This window comes from Watersipora subatra, chromosome 9, assembly GCF_963576615.1.
Source record: "Watersipora subatra chromosome 9, tzWatSuba1.1, whole genome shotgun sequence".
In the NCBI taxonomy this organism is placed as follows: Eukaryota; Metazoa; Bryozoa; class Gymnolaemata; order Cheilostomatida; family Watersiporidae; genus Watersipora; species Watersipora subatra.
The window spans coordinates 53,369,538-53,389,181 of record NC_088716.1 but is presented as its reverse complement, the minus strand read 5'-3'; the positions used below and the strand labels follow the sequence as shown (position 1 = coordinate 53,389,181).

General features: G+C 35.4%; 1 protein-coding gene across 1 annotated transcript; it reads right to left on the bottom strand.

Moving 5' to 3' along the window:
• Positions 1-1,007: 1,007 nt before the first annotated feature.
• On the bottom strand, positions 1,008-19,464 carry LOC137405217 (calcium-activated chloride channel regulator 1-like). The gene is made up of 14 exons (XM_068091446.1): positions 19,420-19,464; positions 14,304-14,550; positions 13,981-14,137; positions 12,914-13,076; positions 12,217-12,337; positions 10,258-10,400; positions 9,714-9,903; positions 8,127-8,312; positions 6,845-6,975; positions 5,814-6,082; positions 5,267-5,445; positions 4,821-5,067; positions 2,893-3,071; positions 1,008-2,316 (listed from the first exon to the last, which is right to left on the bottom strand). Exons 1-14 carry the CDS (start codon positions 19,462-19,464, stop codon positions 1,307-1,309), a joined length of 3,267 nt encoding a protein of 1,088 aa, XP_067947547.1. The 3' UTR covers positions 1,008-1,306.
• Between the last annotated feature and the right edge of the window lie 180 nt (positions 19,465-19,644).

Below are 19,644 nucleotides of genomic sequence, written 5' to 3'. Positions count from 1 at the left end.
AAGAGGAGCTGTTATATTGAAATGTTGCTATAATGAGGCTACAACAAAGAATAAGTCACATGTTCTTTGTGATCTCTGGTGCCATACCTATAATAATTGTACAGTCTTAATAGAAGGTGTTTGTCACACCTATTAAACCTTGTGTAGTATTAATATATGAAAATAGGTGATACTGTAGCGATTTTTGATAACCCTAAGCACACCAATTGTCCTTGGTTAACAACTAAGAGTATGTTACATATAAACTGTAGATTATAGCTATATATCTGCTTACCTCAACTGCTTACCCTACTCACATAGCAGTATAACTGCTAGCTGCCCAGTGTAAACATCTAGCTTGAGTATGTAGTTAGCTTTTCGTGTCTATAGCAGCATAGCTATTTCTAAGCTATGCTTTATTTTTCTGACCGGCTGCATGGAAATATTTTGTTAATTAGTAATTTTAGATGTAAAATTTTAACTATTTTAGCTGTACTTAACTGCACTGCATGGCATATGTGTTACATTGTGTTAACTTATAAAAACTGTATGTAGTCATGAAGCACCTGCTACATTGTGCTAACTTATAAAAGCTGTATGTAGTCATGAAGCACCTGCTACATCATGTTAACTTTTAAGAGCTGTATGTAGTCATGAAGCACCTGCTGCATTGTGCCAACTTATAAAAGATATATGGAGGTGTGACATATCTGCTACATCGGGCTAAAATGTTAGAGCTATTGTCAAAGAAAATAATAAGACTGTAAAATGATGATCACAACTTGATATAATACCCATTTGTGAATCAATTCTCCGCATGTTGATAGAAATTATACTATAGTATAAATGCATAATAATTGCAACTGTCTAACCAATATAATGATGTAAACTTATTAACGAGTCTCCAAAACTGTTTTTTCAAGTTTTCTTATTACATTGAAGGAAACAATCACAAGCTGATTATATACGCTACAAAGCAGTATGCAGCATAACATAATCATAAATATTTATATATTATATTTTGCCATTGCAATTTAGTTTAAAATTGTTTAAGCCAAAAAGTACAGAAATTTGGTACTTTAATAATAATTTCCTAAACAGACCTTAGCCGAATAAAGTTAATACTACCAGGTCCACAGGCTATACATGTAGGGCTTTTCTATTACAGCAAGTATGCAAGCTTGATCGACATAGTAAAAATAATGAATACCAGTAGTAGTTTTTTATCATGAATATTAATTGATGCTGTATTATGCATAGTCAAGCAGTTTATCGTGTAAAAAACTCTTCTGAGCAGATTATTATAAAAAATAAAAGGGTCAGTCACTTATAAGCCAACATCTGCGTCTGGATTGCAAGCTTTATTTGTGACCGATGATTTCTCTTTTTCTGCTTGTATGAAATTACTGCAGTAGCCCTCTGCAGTTTCCAAGTCACTGGGTATAGTTGAAACATCAACATGCTCAGGTTTAGGTTCTGAACGATCGAAATGCAGGCTCTTCATGTTCGAGCTCACTGTTTGTGCGGGTGTTTTACTGACAACCGTCTTTTTGGTTTTACTGTCTACCCAAACCTTTTCCATTTGAGAAATCATGCTGCTGTTTTGTTCCACATCTTTAGAGACTGCTGTCTGTTTTACTGATTGGTTTATATTAGAGGGTGGAGCTGGTGCAGGAGTTTTCGATGACTTAAAGTCGGCTCTCTTTAAAGACATCTGAAATTTAAATGATTGAATTCTTTTTTTTGTTGAAGGTAGAGGCTGGCGTCGATAAGTACTAGCCTGTTCCGTAGTCATTTGTATCTCATCTTGTCCAGCCATACCACTGAATTCTGAATAAAAATAATTGGTGGTGTCCCTGTCACTCGCCGGTGAACTAATAGTCGAAGAGTCGCCATCATGCAGTTTTGTTTCATCTCCTGTTGGGCGTCTTCGCTTGCGCAAGCAGCAGAACAGTATGAGTAATAGGAACAAAAAGATTAACAGTGCTGAGCCTCCGACAATGATATAAAAATAAAGATCTGAGAGGCATTTGATTACTGTACCAGGAGGGCATTCGTTTGGGTTCTTAGGCACGTTTACAGGCATATTCATGTATCTACTGGAGACCAAGTTAGAAATGTTACTCTCCAAATCATTTTCATCCACAGCCGTGATGCCAATCCAAACTGTTTCATTTGTCCCAGAAATTAATGTCGGAATGTCTATAACTCTGCTTTCTTGGCTGTACGCCGACTTTGGTTCGGGCAAATCTATAGTGATGTTTGTCATTGACACATCGGGTCTCCATGTTCTTAATGCTTTTGAAGAATTTGAGAATCTGACACGATACTTGGAAACTACAAAAACAAAATTTACAGCGTTTATACTTTTTGATATAAGTATTATAGTCATAAAAATCAGAGGATATATTTCAATATTCTTTAGAAAATAACAAGTAAACTAAAAGAAACAACTGTCAATTTGTGATCACTCAAATTTGGAAAGAGTTGTCCCCACCGTATTTACCTCAAGATACTTTGTACAGTAAGACATAAATGTTAGGTCACATAGGCTAATGTTATGCATCAATACTGAGTCTTATACAAACAGCTTTTTGTTCAGATTGTGTCTCTATCCCCTTGGTGTTTGTTCAGAACTATTTCACATTGGTCACACCTCATTGGCTAATTCTGTTAGTGATATGAGTACATTTGTTGAGTTTTTAAAACTTGAGAAATTGAAAAGATTGTCATTGCAATAATGACGAGCTAGTGTTTTGTTTAAATAATATTTCGGTAAAGCGTGAACAAAAAAAATCTTGGTGTATACAGACACAAATTCATAAACATGATGTGTCTAGGTAAAACCAGAGCTCTGAAGATGACGCTGTGTAGCCACGTCTGGCACTCCTTAACTTCATTACAATTACATACCAGTGCCAACATCAGCGTCACTTCCCGGAGCAGTAAACTTGACCTTCACTCGAGTAGCGAGTGTTTCAACTACTTGCAAATCCATAATAGAAGATGGAGGAAGATGTGCTTTGAGATTTAGAGATGGCTCCATGTATACCACAAAATATCCTGTACTTGAATAGCGCATGAATGTGCTCCTAAAATATGTACAACTTGATTAACTGTTTTTACACATACCAATCATGATAAGCTGACAGACTTCATAGTTTCAGCGATTTAGGGTAGAAGCTGACTAACACGCCATAGATCAAGGCAATGTTAGCTGACTAACATGCCATAGGATGCTAGATGGTGTTAGAATACTGATTGTTTGATGCTTAACCAACATCTCACAGTAAATCAATTTACCACTGTGTAAAAATTATCAAAATGTCTCCTAACCAGCCAATAAAGTGTAAAGTCTGTATTAAAAGTATAAGCTCTTGAACTACTGATTTATTTCTATATTAATAAACTCTAGTTTGTCATTGTGCACTTGAATGTGTGCCTGTGTGTGTGTTGTGTGTGTATGTGTGTGTGGTGTGTGTGTAGTGTGTGTGGTGTGTGTGGTGTGTGTGGTGTGTGTGGTGTGTATGGTGTGATGTGTGGTGTGTGGTGTGTGGTGTGTGGTGTGTGGTGTGTGGTGTGTGGTGTGTGGTGTGTGGTGTGTGGTGTGTGGTGTGTGGTGTGTGGTGTGTGGTGTGTGGTGTGTGGTGTGTGGTGTGTGGTGTGTGGTGTGTGGTGTGTGGTGTGTGGTGTGTGGTGTGTGGTGTGTGGTGTGTGGTGTGTGGTGTGTGGTGTGTGGTGTGTGGTGTGTGGTGTGTGGTGTGTGGTGTGTGGTGTGTGGTGTGTGGTGTGTGGTGTGTGGTGTGTGGTGTGTGGTGTGTGGTGTGTGGTGTGTGGTGTGTGGTGTGTGGTGTGTGGTGTGTGGTGTGTGGTGTGTGGTGTGTGGTGTGTGGTGTGTGGTGTGTGGTGTGTGGTGTGTGGTGTGTGGTGTGTGGTGTGTGGTGTGTGGTGTGTGGTGTGTGGTGTGTGGTGTGTGGTGTGTGGTGTGTGGTGTGTGGTGTGTGGTGTGTGGTGTGTGGTGTGTGGTGTGTGGTGTGTGGTGTGTGGTGTGTGGTGTGTGGTGTGTGGTGTGTGTGGTGTGTATGGTGTAGTGTATGGTGTGGTGTGTGTGTGTGTGTGTGGTGTGCATGTGTGTGTGGTGTGTGTGGTGTGTGTGTGTGGTGTGTGTGTGGTGTGTGTGTGTGTGTGTGGTGTGTGTGGTGTGTGTGTGGTGTGTGTGGTGTGTGTGGTGTGTGTGGTGTGTGTGGTGTGTGTGTGTGGTGTGTGTGGTGTGTGTGTGTGGTGTGTGTGTGGTGTGGTGTGTGTGTGTGTGGTGTGTGTGGTGTGTGTTACACTAGTTAGTATTAGTATACTTAAACGCTATGTATTTAAGCATTCTTTTGCTAAGTTCATCTAAACCTTACACGCATACACCTCGTCTTTTTACCACGCCGCTAAAATCATTTAGCTTTCAAACTCTGTCTGGTTGCTGAAAAACAACCTCCTAAACGCCCATCTGATTAGACACTCAAAAATGCACCTTCCCACATATTATGTACAGTTGCCATCAATTGACATGTTTATAGATTGCTGGCATGAAAGCAGAGTAGCAATAAAGTATTCAGCACTACAGGCTACACTCGCTACAGGCTATAGCAAGTGTAGCCTGTAAGGCTGCAGGCTATATGATTTAGTTTAGCAATTCAACTATATAGCCTGCAGCAAAATTTCCGTGTCTGCAGCAGGTCATAGGATTTAAAAGGAAAGAAATCTTGGTTAATGAGACACTTAGTGCTAGTTGTAGATAATGATGATATGGAAAAGGATGTTTCTATGTAAAAATTATGTACACTTTCGCTTACCCTATAGCCCGAACTCTCACATAGTAAGTAGCATTGTATGCTACATAGTTGGTAAAGAAGGCTGAGTAGATCCTATCTCCTCCAATCACATCAGCACCCGTTCCTAAATCTCTAAGCTTCACATTAAACTCGTCAGTTTGGTTGCTGGTCAGGCTTGCAACGGTCACTGTAGCTGTCACGTTGTCTGGTACACCTTTGGTTGAGCCGATAGGCAAAAACGCGTGGATAGAAACAATTGGAGGGAAATCTGCTAAAACAGGAAATAAGATCAATTTGCAATTGTTTGCTAATGTCTACCCAATTTTCATTTCATTGCTATACTAGACATTTCTAATCAAAAATGTAGATACATCCAACAAGTTTTGGCTTATTTGCCTGTTTGTATGATCCCTAAAGCATTAACATAATGCGTGCACGTGTTATGTTTTTAATTATAGCGTGTGCACCTTTGCTGCTGATCGTGAAGTTGCTTTTTCCATTTACGAATGCTTGCATGCCATATTCTTGAGTGTAATCTTCACCAATGTCCCGGCGACGTCTGCCATCAGTTTCATCATCCTCTTCATTGCGCGAGTTGACAGTAACCAAAGAAGTTAAAGGTACGGGAGAGTTGAAATTTTTAATTCTGAAACCGATATTAAAACATAAAATTAATATTTGAGAGTTTTTACAATTCAATCTTTATCACTTAATCATTGTACATAAGTCATACAAAAACAATAACTTGTCTATGTGACTTTGCAAATAAAGAGATGTTTACGCCTTATGCAAACATAAATTCTCATTTTTTGAATATTACAAGATAGATTGAAATAGGTGAAACTAACCTAAAATATTATTAAGCATGTACTTGATATAGTAAAGAGGCATATTAAACAAAACTGTTTCAATGACACATCAATCAGCTTTTTTAAATAAATATAAACTAACATGAGGTGCTGCAAATATAACTATTCAGTGGTGCATTAACCGCCTCAGAATGTATTGACTCACTGGTATTTGAAGGAAAGTGCGTCGCTATTGGCTCTATAGCCGTCATCATAAAGTGGCACTTTTATATATCCGAGTTTGCTCATTGTTGCCTTTGTTTGATTAAGCAGAACTTTGCCATCATTCTCTCTTGTCAGCTTAAAAGCTAGGAAGGGCTGCGCCGAGGAGTTCCAATAAAAAATGATCTCAGCAGGTTTTACGAGGTTTTTTTCAACTACAATCCGATCAGATGTGCTCTGGTTTACTCTTACATGATTCACCTGACTGTATATCTAAAATACATAAAAATTCATTTTAAGGAATGTAGAGTAACAGATAGTATGGCAATAAAGTTGGATAGTAACTTCACTTACACAGTTCAATGTCATTTAAAGCAGATCAGACCATGAGGCAATAAAGAACAACACAAAAAAAACAAAAAATAGTAAAGTAAATTACGTGTATTGATAGAAAAAGCCTTTTTTTCATAACGCATGTTATGCGTGTTCGTGTTCTATAATGTACATTGGCAAGATAGATGTCTGGTATAAGGTGTAGTAGTTTTTTGACGAAGTAGAAATGTACAGAATGATCAAACATTTTGAGATACAATTTGAGTATTCTAAACAGGAAATATCTAGAAACACATTTAGCTCCTCAGGATTAAAGGCATTTCAACACTGATCGTAACTGTCCATATCAGGTAGCATAACCCTGAAGCATAATTTTTGTTTAGTTAATTTAAGCTCAGACAACTCGAGAAGAAGGAAATTATTTGGCTCAGTTTGTTTGCTATTCTCTAGAGAATCATTTTAATGTGTTTCAAGGGATCCCATAGGAATAGCGCTAGATGGGTTTTTGGGATATGCATCTACGGCAATGTGAGCCTTGTCTTGATTCAATGTAATGCGATAAAATTATCTTGAATAAGAAAGTTTCTTAAAAACAACAAACCAACTTTATATTTTATATTTTGTTCATGGAAGCAATAGCTAGATAAGTGAAACAGTTCGTTTCTATTTTAAAGTGTGCTAAAGAAAAAGTGTCCGTCTTACCTGAATGACACGACTAGATGGGTTCTGTCTGTTAGTGATCATTTCAGTGAAGCCATCTACCTGGCTTGATGAGTCATCAGTTGCGGTGAATACACTGGAACCAGCATTTAACACTTGGTCTACCAGCTCTTCTGTTGGTTAGAAACATTAAAACCATACAAATGTGCGTACATGTTATTATATCTCTTCCTGTTTACATACAAATGTGCGTACATGTTATTATATCTCTTCCTGTTTAATAGCCACAGACTTCAAACTGCAACAAATCTTTACTAGACAGGAAACATCTAGCCAATTTCAATCATGCAACTTGAACATCACTTTATCCTGTTACAAATTGTCAGGATCACTATATATATATACAATGATACTTATACGATGATTTATCTATACATCGTAACCTGTATATCTATATATATATGTATATTTCTCAAAGTTTGTCATATGTGTATTCGTCGATGTGATTGTGCAACTATAGCTATTAAAATTTTGGCTATTAAAATTCTGTGTTTAATGGATTTGAACTCACATGCATATGAGTATGCATATACAGGAGATCTAATAATGACTTTGGTTAAGAAGGTGTATGTAGCTCAGTGGTAGAGCGCTTGGGCAAACAACTTGTGGATGCAATCGTCAGGAGTTTGAGTCCATAAGCATGCATAATTTTAATTCTAAGTTTTAATAGCTATAGCGGAAGTGACACTCATACCAACACTGAGAAATATATAGACTAGCTGTGCTACCCGGTGTTGCCTGGGTAATAAAAAAGTCTTCGGACAGAAAATTGATTTGTATTTAACATATTACAACATTTGCCATTCTAACTTTCAAACTACATATCATGAGAGAAGTGTGTCGTGTAGTTGAAATAAATTAAGAGAAAAATAAAAACAACCGTAAAGGATTTAAAACTTTCTCAAACATCTGTAACTTTCAAGCTATTAGCCAGGCACATTGCCAATAGAAAATTCTAGTAAGCTGCTTAATAAGATAGGCTTCTAATGGTGGTAAGCTATGACTTTACGCCTGCTTTGTCTAGCTACAACTATTCTAATAATTGCTATAGCCGGACAATCAAACCTAGAATACACATACAGACATACTTTGAGAAATATATATATATATATATATATATATATATATATATATATATATATATATATATATATATATATATATAGATAGATAAAAGATAAAGGTGTCTGTGTATCTGCAGATAATTGCATGCATTTTTACTAGCCGGTATGTTAATATATTACAAACATAAGATGGCCCTTACCATCAACATCGTCTGCAAGAAAAATTGTGTCAATAAAGAATCCTTCAATTCTGCTTCTAGTAAACATTTCTGCTACTTTGTCTTTGTCTTGGTTGTCTTTACCATCTGTTAGGAGAACAAAAAATGTCCTGCTAACTGTTCCTTTTGCTTCTTTTATCAAGTCGTACCCGAGCTCTAACCCACATCCTGTAGTAAACATAGAGTTGACAGTATCACATATTGTATTCAGACATGGAGCCCAGGCTATAAGTGTAGAGTAGAAGTAATGTTACTTAAATACTTGATTCCACTAGAGCATTAAAATATCATTCGCTACTGCAATTTGGTGCCCTACAAAGGACACCTTAGCAGGTAATTATTATGAAGTCTATTGCTACTATACAAGCTGTTGCTGGGAATGTCTAGTTCTAGCTCCTGAGTTTTTTCAGTTGCGGTAGACTAGATATCTTGCAACGCATAAGAGATAGTTTCGGACCAAGAAAAGGCTGCACACTCTATGGTATAACATGAAAAACTGCTTTATGTATTAATACCATTAGCACAATAGACTGAGGTTTCATGGTCTTTAGTAACCAAGCTGAATAGACTAAGTTACTTTCTGCTGAGTTGGGGACTATAAGCAAAAAACAGCTGACCCTCTTTATGGTGTAAAATGGAAAAACTGCTATATGTATTACCCTATCTTTGATGTCATTTTCTTTATAGGTACCTTTTACCTTCTCTGAATTACAGTCATTTAGTTTAGCGCTATAAGATATTTCATATTATAAACATACTCAACCTTAGAGATTAGAACCTGCTACTACTAAATTGACAAAAGCAAAGTAATTGGCAAAGTGACCTCTCTGCCTTTCAGCTACTTATTGTTTTGAGGTTATCTTTTAAAACTGAAAAACAAACATCAGTTTCCCAAACAACCCAACTAGCAATTATCATTTAGTTACAAAGATTATAAAGTACATTGTTAAGTTTTGAAATGATACAAGCGGTGCAGTGAAAACCAAAAAGCATAAAGTCAAGTGATTTCATCTATGCAACATTTGGTCGCCTGCAACATTACTTTGCACCTGATTGGATAACACGTTATTAGCCTATGCAACAATTGGTCGCCTGCAACATTACTTTGCACCTGATTGGATAACATTTTAGTAACGATTACAATTTTTACTTTATTTCTTTTTAAATAATCGATTTAACCATTCTTCAGAAAGCAATATGAAAATTATTAGCGATTACAGTTTTTAATTAATTTATTTATAAATGATTAGTTTAGCCATTTTAAAGAAATGAGTGTAAAAATAGAACTAAGCAAAAAAGCTATACAGAAAATAGCTGACATGACATAATTTTCTGTATTTTGTTCAAACTCATATGGTAATATGTCTCTCGTATAAAATTTTTGTTGCCCAGTTCAAATACTCTTCCTTCATATATTGCTTCAGTAGCTGTTCATCCACACCTTCAGTTATATCTTTCCAAGAATCTCCAATTACTTCTTGTTTTAATAAATACTCTATGTATCACAAAGCTTTATTTTTTATACATAAAGATAAATGAAGGTGTGAAAACTGTCTAGCCCCAACCTACCAATGCAGGTGTAAGGTCCAGTAGTAACATTTACTAGTGACTCAAGAACTTCTTGTCTTCTGTCTTCTGAATCTAGTTCAATAGGTTCATCCCGATATTGCGGATAAAGTTTTACAGCCGTTTTAGAAAAACCTATGATCATTATCTCTGCATAGTCTTCTATAATATTCTCTGCCATGCTGCCAATAGCCTGCAATATTACATAATATATTACAAATACAAAAAATTATATTTCGTTGGGCTATCTTGCCATACTTTCAGAATATGCTTTCTACAAATTGAAGTATATGCAAATCTGACTCAGGTTGTAAAAAAGCATAAACATCAAATTATATTATTATTATATTTTTACTTTACATTATTATTTTATTCTATTATATTTTATTGTTAAGTTTACAGCTACATAAGAAAACAATTGCTGTGCTGATCAAGAAATCTTTGGACTAGGTTACTGCTGTTTGCGAGCTTTTTGTTTTGGAACCTTCTTAGACATTCCAGACTAACTTGAAAATCTGAAGTTCTTCATGTTGAGAAATTATGTTACCTGCTTTGCTAAATTGAGACGAGATCCTTTCATGCTTTTTGAAATGTCGAGTACAATCACTATTGTGCGATGTCCTCTCAAATGCTCCACAACAAATACAGGATTTTCGTAAGATGTCTTTCCCAGCTTATCTTTGACGTCCTCTTTAAATTGTAATAGATAGAAAATGTCAGAACATACATAAAGATTTTGGTGGTAACATGTTGTGTCAGGGGTGCTATAACTACACAAATTGGGATATCTGATTATGTCATGCAGATTTAGCTTAAGGAGGAAGAAAGAGCGAGGGATAAAAAGAGAGAAAAAAAGAGCAACTGAAAGAGAAAACAAGAGAGAAGGGAAGAGTGTGAGAAAAAGTTATAGCCATCTCTCTGCCATATTGCTTTTTGCTTTTTAATTCAATTTATACTTTTGCTGACAAGAAAGAAGTCAGAAAAGGACAACACCACCCAGCAATTTGAGCTACTGACTTTTCTTCAACTGTAGCTCCGTATATTTGAAGCAAATGTTTTGCTACAGTGTTACATCAGCAGGCATTTAGAAGACACTTTCAAACGTCAGCTTTTGTCTCATTTTATATATTAAAGAGAACCCTTTTGTGTCAGAGCTTTCTGAAAACTGACTAAGGTGAAAGCAATCGATTGCAGTCTTTTGCACTGTCAGGTGGCTAAACTCTTTTACTACCATAGCGTGGTGAGCTGCTTTTTGGTTGTTCAGAGATAATGAGCTAATACAGTAGTGGATAAACATGCTGGTTATTAAGATATGTAGTTTTTTTTTACAAAAGCTTTTTAAAAACTGATATTGAAAAAGTTTTTTTGTGGTTGCAAAGATGTAAAAAGGCGTGTCTTAAATATCGTTTAAAATGTTAAAGGAGCGTGGCTACATTAATATTCAGCAAGTGTTTTTGTAAAAAGGTTTAGACACTGATAGCAGTTTGCTGCGTATTTAATATCCGCACTTTCACACTACAACAGATGTTCATAATTATTGTCACTTTTTGCTACAAATTGCTTAGTATATGTTTGGTCAAACTCAAGTTTTCTTTGACTATTGTGAACATATAATAATTATTACCTCATTTAAAACTGCGTTCAAAATGTCTTAAGCAAAAACCAGCATTTGATTAACAAAATGACTAAGAAATTATATTGTTTTTTATATTGTTTCAATAAAATTACTACTGAGCTGATTGTATTGCGCAATGCCTAAATATTTGCTGCATTTTTTTTGATAAGCTCGAGTTGTCGACTCTTTTAGATAAATCATACTTTGCATATCCATCGTTTTTTAACGTCATAAATTTGTTTGCACATGGGCTCATTTGCAAAAACGCCGCCATATTCGTACACAAACGATTGTCATTCGCTTATTTAATAGTATTTTTTGTTTTGTTATGATATTATAATAAACAAACTGCAAACAAACGCGTCGTTTGCAAAATTAATTGAAAAAGCTTTGTGTTTTTAATGATAAAAGTTGTATACAAAGATGGCGGACAACGATAGAATGATGTCACAAAAAACGAAGGATTCGTAATCTTTATGCATCTCGAATTTTGTTTACTGCGATATGTTATACTTTTTATGATTAAGGTAAAAGAGTTATTTTCCCGCTTTAAAACAAATATATTAACTGCTACCTAAAGTTAGCTATTGTTTCTGCTTAGCGTGTCTACTTTCGGCAACAGTCATGACAGTTTTCAAGCGGCAGGAGTGACCAATCAGATTGCACATAACATTTAGAATGTCATACTTTGTTTAGGACTGTTGATGTGCCCGATACAAAACTTGCTACACCCTCACCTGGTGAGCAGACAATGAAAGAAACTTATGATTTTGCTGAACATTATTAACTTGAATTGCTAAAATAGCCAGAAATTTCAAAGTACTTGTGGCTATATTTACAGACACATACGCTATCCTTTGGAAGTAGCAAAGCTCACCAGTAGTGACTCACCTAACTTTTTGAAGTCATCATGATCTGATAAAACTTCCATGATGCTGCTACCATTACAGAGTCTGTTTTGTCGGTTAGGAGCTTCCCCATTGTGAGATTCACTGTCACAAAGCTGAGTTACCTGATGAAAAATATGAAAAGGTAATTACCATTATTATAGAGGAGACTACTCCTAATTTGATTCAGCGTATAAAGCAGATTTGTTTGAGAGAAATACCAGACATTAACTTTCATCTTAAGCCTGTGTTCGCTACTGTAACAAATTCCAAAATAAACTACTGACTGGTGATTCAGTATTTATACATGTAAATACTAACAAAGCTATTATCATCAAAAATACGAAAACGGCAACTATGATCATGAGATGATCTTGGCACTTTTTTTTAAGTTGTAGAAAATGGGCCTAGAAAGAAAAACAAATTATCTCCATCATTAAAGTCAGCACAGTTCATGAACCTTCGGCATTATCAGAAGTAGGGCTGACTAACAGATTGCGTGTTGTCTTTTTATTAGCTTTTTATAGCTTCCATGTCTTAATTCGTAGATGACAGAGAAGACAAGTTAAATTTTTTAGTAACATGTTAAATGACAACAATTCAAAACTTAAATACGATGAAATGGAATCAGTCAATGTGCCTATAACTGTAGACTCTAAAAATGCTCACACTCAAAAAAGTACATATTTATAGCAACTTACATTCTCTGTTAAACTAAACATGAGAGAGGGTGTCGGACTGCTTGGTGCCCGCAGGGTAGAGGAGCAGTGATTGTCTGGCAAATAAGTCTTCATGTTCATATTTCCATTGGCTTTATAATGAGTTGGGTCACAATAAGTGTGTGTTTCCAAGGCTAAGCTACACCTAAAAATATTTTCTTCAGCTTGTAATGCTTGCAAAAGTCTATTACCTATTTACTCTATAGTGGTGATTGTAGTTACGGCACCGCTGAAAATAAACATGTTATTTGTTATTAATTCACAACTCGTTACATACTTATCAGATGCATTATAGCAAAATGCACATCAATAAAAAGCCAAGGATGCTCTACATATAAATATTATCACATATCAATTAATATTTGCTTTTTTAGCCTGGTTTTGGTGTAACGTAACATATTAACATAACATAACATAACATAACAGTACCTGCATATTATGACTATAATCATATAAAAATTAGGTTTACAGTCATTGACAAAAGGGATCGAATATTGCATTGTTTAGCATATCTATACACGTTACTATATGACAGTAAATCAGCGATCTTTAGAGTATTAAAATGATATCAGTATTGACAAAAGGGATCGAATATTGCATTGTTTAGCATATCTATACACGTTACTATATGACAGTAAATCAGCGATCTTTAGAGTATTAGAATGATATCAGTATTTCATTAGCCAGCCCTTATTGTCAATCATTGGATTGATGAAAAAGGGGCCCGATATATAAATAAGATTTTTTTAGAACACTTTCGGTAGCAACAGAGTGTTTAAAAAACTACCTTCTCAAATATGTAAAGTATGAATGGTCCAAGATAATAAAGAAAGTGAATTCATACCATAAATGACAAAGAACACCAAAATTACTAGGTTTTCTCATAATTAGGATCAACACTATTTGCTGTGAGTTTGACATGCAGAGTGAAAATTTTTTAATAAGGAACTTAAAAAAAGATTTTCTTACAGAAAAGCTGATGAATATGATCATAGGAGTATTTCAGAAGTGAATTTGCTGTTTATTAACTTCAGTTACACGATGTTTACCTCACAGCTTCGGTGGTTGAAGAGGAAGAATGGTAAAAATGTTGCTGGTCAATCTCAGTTGAATCTGAGGCTATGTCAAATCTTCTTTTCAATGGGTGCTCATCAAACACCCCGTATCTAGCATGAAGCCACTCGTGCATCAATCGCTTTGATTTTTCTAAAGAACAGTATAAATTTTAGTATAATAGAAGTGTCAAATCTGATACTCAATAATGTTGTTTTTTCGGTAAAGAGCTAATATAATCAGACACAATCAGTTATTAGGATAACTTAGGTATATTTAAACTAGATACCCGATATTATGGAAGGCAAGGTGGTATAACCGTTTTCTCTTATATAGGCTGAATCAATTGCCATAAAGAGGGCCTGTTTTCCACATCCTTGAATGTGCTGGGTGTACAACTCCACCTCCTTTAAGGGCTGTATTACCACTTCTGCCGACTCAGGAACTTTATTGACTGCCGGTTTGTCAGAGTTATCCTTCCAATCAGATGGCACCAGAATAGTCACATTACCAAAGTAGAGGCCGGTTGTATTGTGGACAGACTGTGATAGCCATGTCACATGTGTCTACAAATATAGGAGAAATCTCCTGTAGATAATGTGGCACAAAGAGGAAGGTGTACACAAATGTGGAGAGCTTAATTTAACCAATATTTGTTTTTACTTTGGTTATACAAAGCAAATATTGGCAAGTTATCTGCTCGCTCAGATAAAGTTGGAGAGCCCGGCAACACAAATGATCAAGTCTTCTGAGAACTAGCTTTATGTATCACTGCATGCTGATTGGCTTAATCTATACTACGGAAAGCAAATTAGTTCAAACAGAAGTATATAATATATGCTAAGATTAAGTATATTATACTTAATCTTTTATTGCCAAGGCTCAATGCTGGCACCCCACTGTACTATGTTTGTCATCGGTTTGTTTGCAAACATTTGCAGGATCAATACGTTTACATTTTATCAATACGTTTACATTTTATCAATACGTTTACATCTGAAATGTACATTTTACACCTGAACAAACTCGAAAGCTTGTTGACAGTATGCCGAGGCGGTGTCGTGCTGTCATCAGAAATAAAGGCTGGCCAACAAAGTACTAGACCTCAATTTTAAACCCAACGGCCCTTTTTAGGGCCACCATCACTTGTACAAAGAGTTCAGTTTGTAAGTTTTCTTCAATTGAGCAATTTTCGATGCTAAACTAATTCGAGCACTTTCACTAGAGTGACAGGTTTTCCACCATTAGAAATATATTTTCAGTTATAAAAAAGTCGTTGAAATGTGCCAAGATTCAAATGCATCTTTGATTTGCTCACAAATTTCTGAGCAAAATTATGTATAACATTGCTTAGTTTTCTTGATTTTAAGCACAAAATTTACCAATGAAACGTGACACTTGTGTTATTGTGCAGGGGGTTGCTATAATTTTGCAAAGCACTGTATGTTGTTGCAGGAGGTTGATAGCTGCAATAAACCAACAATTGCCAGATCTCTTTTTTCAGGCTTCACCATGAGAGTACAACTACCATTCTGTGTGATTATTGCACCATTATGGCCTTTAGGCGTGTCAATACTAGGATCAGCAGTACTTGTTGAGCCTAATGAAGTTTTCTTCCTAATAACGCTAAAAGATTTAGATATTAGGCATGTTAGTTCAGCTCTTTGCTGAAATTAAGATATTTCAGCAAGGGGCTCTCATGTTATGAGCAATTATAGACTTGTTATACAAGTGTACAATTCATCTGATATTTGGGTCATATTTCTCTGTATCAGATATAACCTCACAATGGTTTCAAAAAAGTTATGCCAATTCAAGATTCACTATCTTTGTGTTACAGTGTAAACAGAACCTTAATAGCCCACTACTTGGTAATACGAAACTTATACAAGTGAACGCTACAAAAAGCTGGTATCTTAGCGACACGCTATTACATCTAAAGCTAATTATTTGGTTGAATAAGCAGTATAAACACATTGCTTATTGTTTCCTATAACAATGCCATACTGCTTGACTAAGTGTACTAAAAAGCATTAAAAGTCTAAAGTGACAGTTCTAGTTGTCTAAAGTTCTAACAGTTCCCCGTTAAATTATTTTTTAACTTTTATAAATATTATCGGCCAGCCGCTGCGCCCTTGAAGATAAGCTTGTTACAGAAAAAACATTTCATCGTGTTGTATCTTCTGTACTATCATTCATCCTATTTACAAGAGACTGTTTCTGCAGAAGTAGGGCTGACTAGAAGATTGCATGCTTTCCTTTTATAAATTTTAACTCCCCACTCGTTTTGGAAAAAGAAAATTTTTTCTCAACAGTTAGTTAAAAAGCTAAGAGATGCATGGCCAAACTGCCAGGTAAATTGTTAACAGTTTTATCCCTTTGGTGTCTTATAATTATTTAATATGTATTGACATTGGATGAAGGTTGTCCTATGAATTTGCTTAGTCAGCTGTGTCAAAAGCTGTCCAGCTACAGTGTTGAAGCTTAATAAACTTTGCCTACCTGTTTATGTCAGAGTTGCGCGTGATTGTAACAATAGTTTCCGTTAAAAACAAAGTGCAATCAATATTAGATGCTAGATTAGACAAATGATGTATAACGACAAGTGATAGACAATAGATTGGTGAGAAAACAGTCCAGTGGTCTCAAACTGTACCGAACGTCAATAATGCAGAACGGATTGTAAACTAGCTTAGATGAAGAAGTTCACAACAGAGTGTATAACACCTTACACAGTACTATTATTACTAGGTAAAGGTATATGTGTTAGCGGCTAGCAGTAGCTAAAATTGGTAGACATACAAGTTTAGTTTATGATAAAATGGATTCTGTATGTAGCCCTTAGTAAACCGTTTAACACTCTATCGATTATTGTACACTAACACAATAACTCAATTCTTACATCCGGCTGTTGAAACACCGTCCCGACACTTACTCGTTAAATGTCTATTCGAAAACTCTTATGTCAACGTTGTCATAAAATGCTATCTAAATAATGATGTTTATAACTTAATAGTTCTGCCAAGTGTATACGGAGTGATGTCTAGAAATAATATAGGCAATGCTGCTGAAAAAGAGGCACCCAAAAAGTGTCAGTTGAAAAAAGGCTGAACAAGCCTCCCGCTTTGGTTTGTCAGATGAAAGTCACGTAATGGAAACTGCTGAAGCCAACAAGATAATTATAATAGAATTTAATACTGTGGCCGACGCAAAATAAGCGCATTGTAAATAATATATTTCAATAATACTGTCATAAGCTAAATGTACAGTCAGTTGTCGCAGCTTCTAACTATGATGTTTATATTCGACTCACTTCTCATCATACATATAAGTATATAAGTATAAAGTTGGACCCTAACCATTTTGATACATAATTATTGAAAAAGCTCCTTTTTCCATAAATGAAAAATGGAACATAGCTTGTTTTTAAGCAGCTGGCATTAGTAGGGCTTCAAAGCTCTTTGATAATGTACTATTTTTAACATACATAAACATCTTATTTTATCTGTCGCATTTATCATAGCCCAAGTTTCTATATGTAATCACAAGAACAGGAGTGACCTAAAATCAGAGTTCAACTTAAGCATGCTTATAAAAATAAGGCTACATGCATATTAGCTATAAGAAGAATCTTATCATAGAAGACATGTTGTATGGTAACAGCGTAAGCATGAAATATATACAATATTGTACGACTACTGAAACATGCTTCAAGACGTTAAATTGAGAACTAGTAAAGATTAAATTTTCTTTTACTAGTCTGAGGTGTATAAATTAATATTTATAAAAACACTAGCATGTGAAAAAACTGGCCTACGTTATAATTGATCAATGATGGTGCTTATTGAACCCAGTGACCAGGAAATATACCAGACGATGAGTACAATTTGCTAATAGCATTGGAAACTAATCGATACAAAGAGCATATGACTGAGTGAGAACTAAAGCAGATCAAGTGGCTGATTTATCTGGAGTTAGTTATACATTGAAATTGATGTTTTGGTTTGCAAAGCTAACAAAAGCAATTGATATGTAAACAACATACAAAAGACAGCTACATAGCAGCACAAAAGACTGAGGTCCCGTAGTCTTTAGTAACCAAGCTGAATAGAGCAAGCTACTTCTTGCTGACTTGGAGACCTGTATGCCAAGAAACAGCTGACGCTCTCTACGGTGTAAAGCAGAAGAACTGCTATATGTATTAACCTGTCTTTTATCTCAATCTCTTTAAAAGGGTACCTTTTACCAGTTTTAAAGTACAGTGAGTCTGTTTTGTACCATAAACTGCTTCATATTATGAACATAACAGAATATATTAGAATCTGCTACTGAATTGATAAAAATGATTGGCAAAGTGACCTCTCCCTGTCTTTCAGCTTCTTATTGTTTTGAGGTTATCTTTTAAAACTGAAAAACAAACAATGGTTTCCCAAACAACCCAACTAGCATTATCATTTAGTTACAAAGATTATAAAGTACATTGTTAAGTTTTGAAATGATACATGCGGTGCAGCGGAAACCAAAAAGCATGGAGTCAAGTGATTTAATCTATGCAACATTTGGTCGCCTGTAACATTACTTTGCACCTGATTGGATAACATGTTATTAGCAATTAAAATTTTTACTTTATTTCTTTTTAAATAATTCATTTAACCATTCTTCAGAAAGCAATATGAAAATAGAGCATGAAATAACTGACACAAAATTAATTTTTTATATTTCGTTCAAACTCAAGTAGCCCCTTGCATTAGAGTTAGTCTACCATGCTGAATATCATGAGTTCGAGCCTCGTATGATGTAATCTTTTTCCTAGCCTCTAACCGGCTTCGGACCGTCAGACAAGGTTCTTATTATAAGAAATATTTGTAACGGTCTTTTGAAATTGACTCTAAAAGCTCTGAAAACAATTCTTATAGCGTGAAGAGTAAATGGAACTGACACTCTTGACGTAGTTGCCATTTAAAAATGTACAATCAATATTTGTTTGTCATGCTAAAAGATCTGATTACACTTTTATTCCCATATTACCCGAAACTATTCTCATTTGATGGTTGCTTTCACATGATCATAGTCTACGATTACAGCAACCTGAAGGAAAGTGTTCAATTGTAGCATTGTTAAGGCTTCTCTTATCTCCTGTTAACCGGTTTTCTTAACAGGCGGTCGGATCGATAGCTGCATTGCACTAGCATTTCTACAATCAGCAAGTTACAGGTTGTTCAATGCAATGACGGCCACATTAACTATTCTGTATATTTTTTGACAACAGATATGAATTCGCTGTCTTTTTCAAATTGTCTTTCTAAACCTCAAAACCCTAGTGTTAAGCATGTGTGCCAAAGTAAAAGTTTGGACACTTACTGCTGGTTTGTGTTCGTTGCGGCGTTAAAAGTTATAGTTTTTTTATTTAGTAAAATATGCACGGTAAAACTCACCTTCACAGCCTTTAAGAACGAATCCTTATCTTCTTCCCGACTCATCTTGAGATTGATCAAAATAACAAGACTTTGGTATCGTCCTTCGTCGTCCACATATACTTGCGATGAAGATAGATTCGTAGATATTAGAGAGCGGACAAATCCGTATTGCGTAAGTAGAATAATTAAAAATGAGCATAGCTTATATCGAAGCATTGTATCCTCAGGAGAAAATCACTGCAA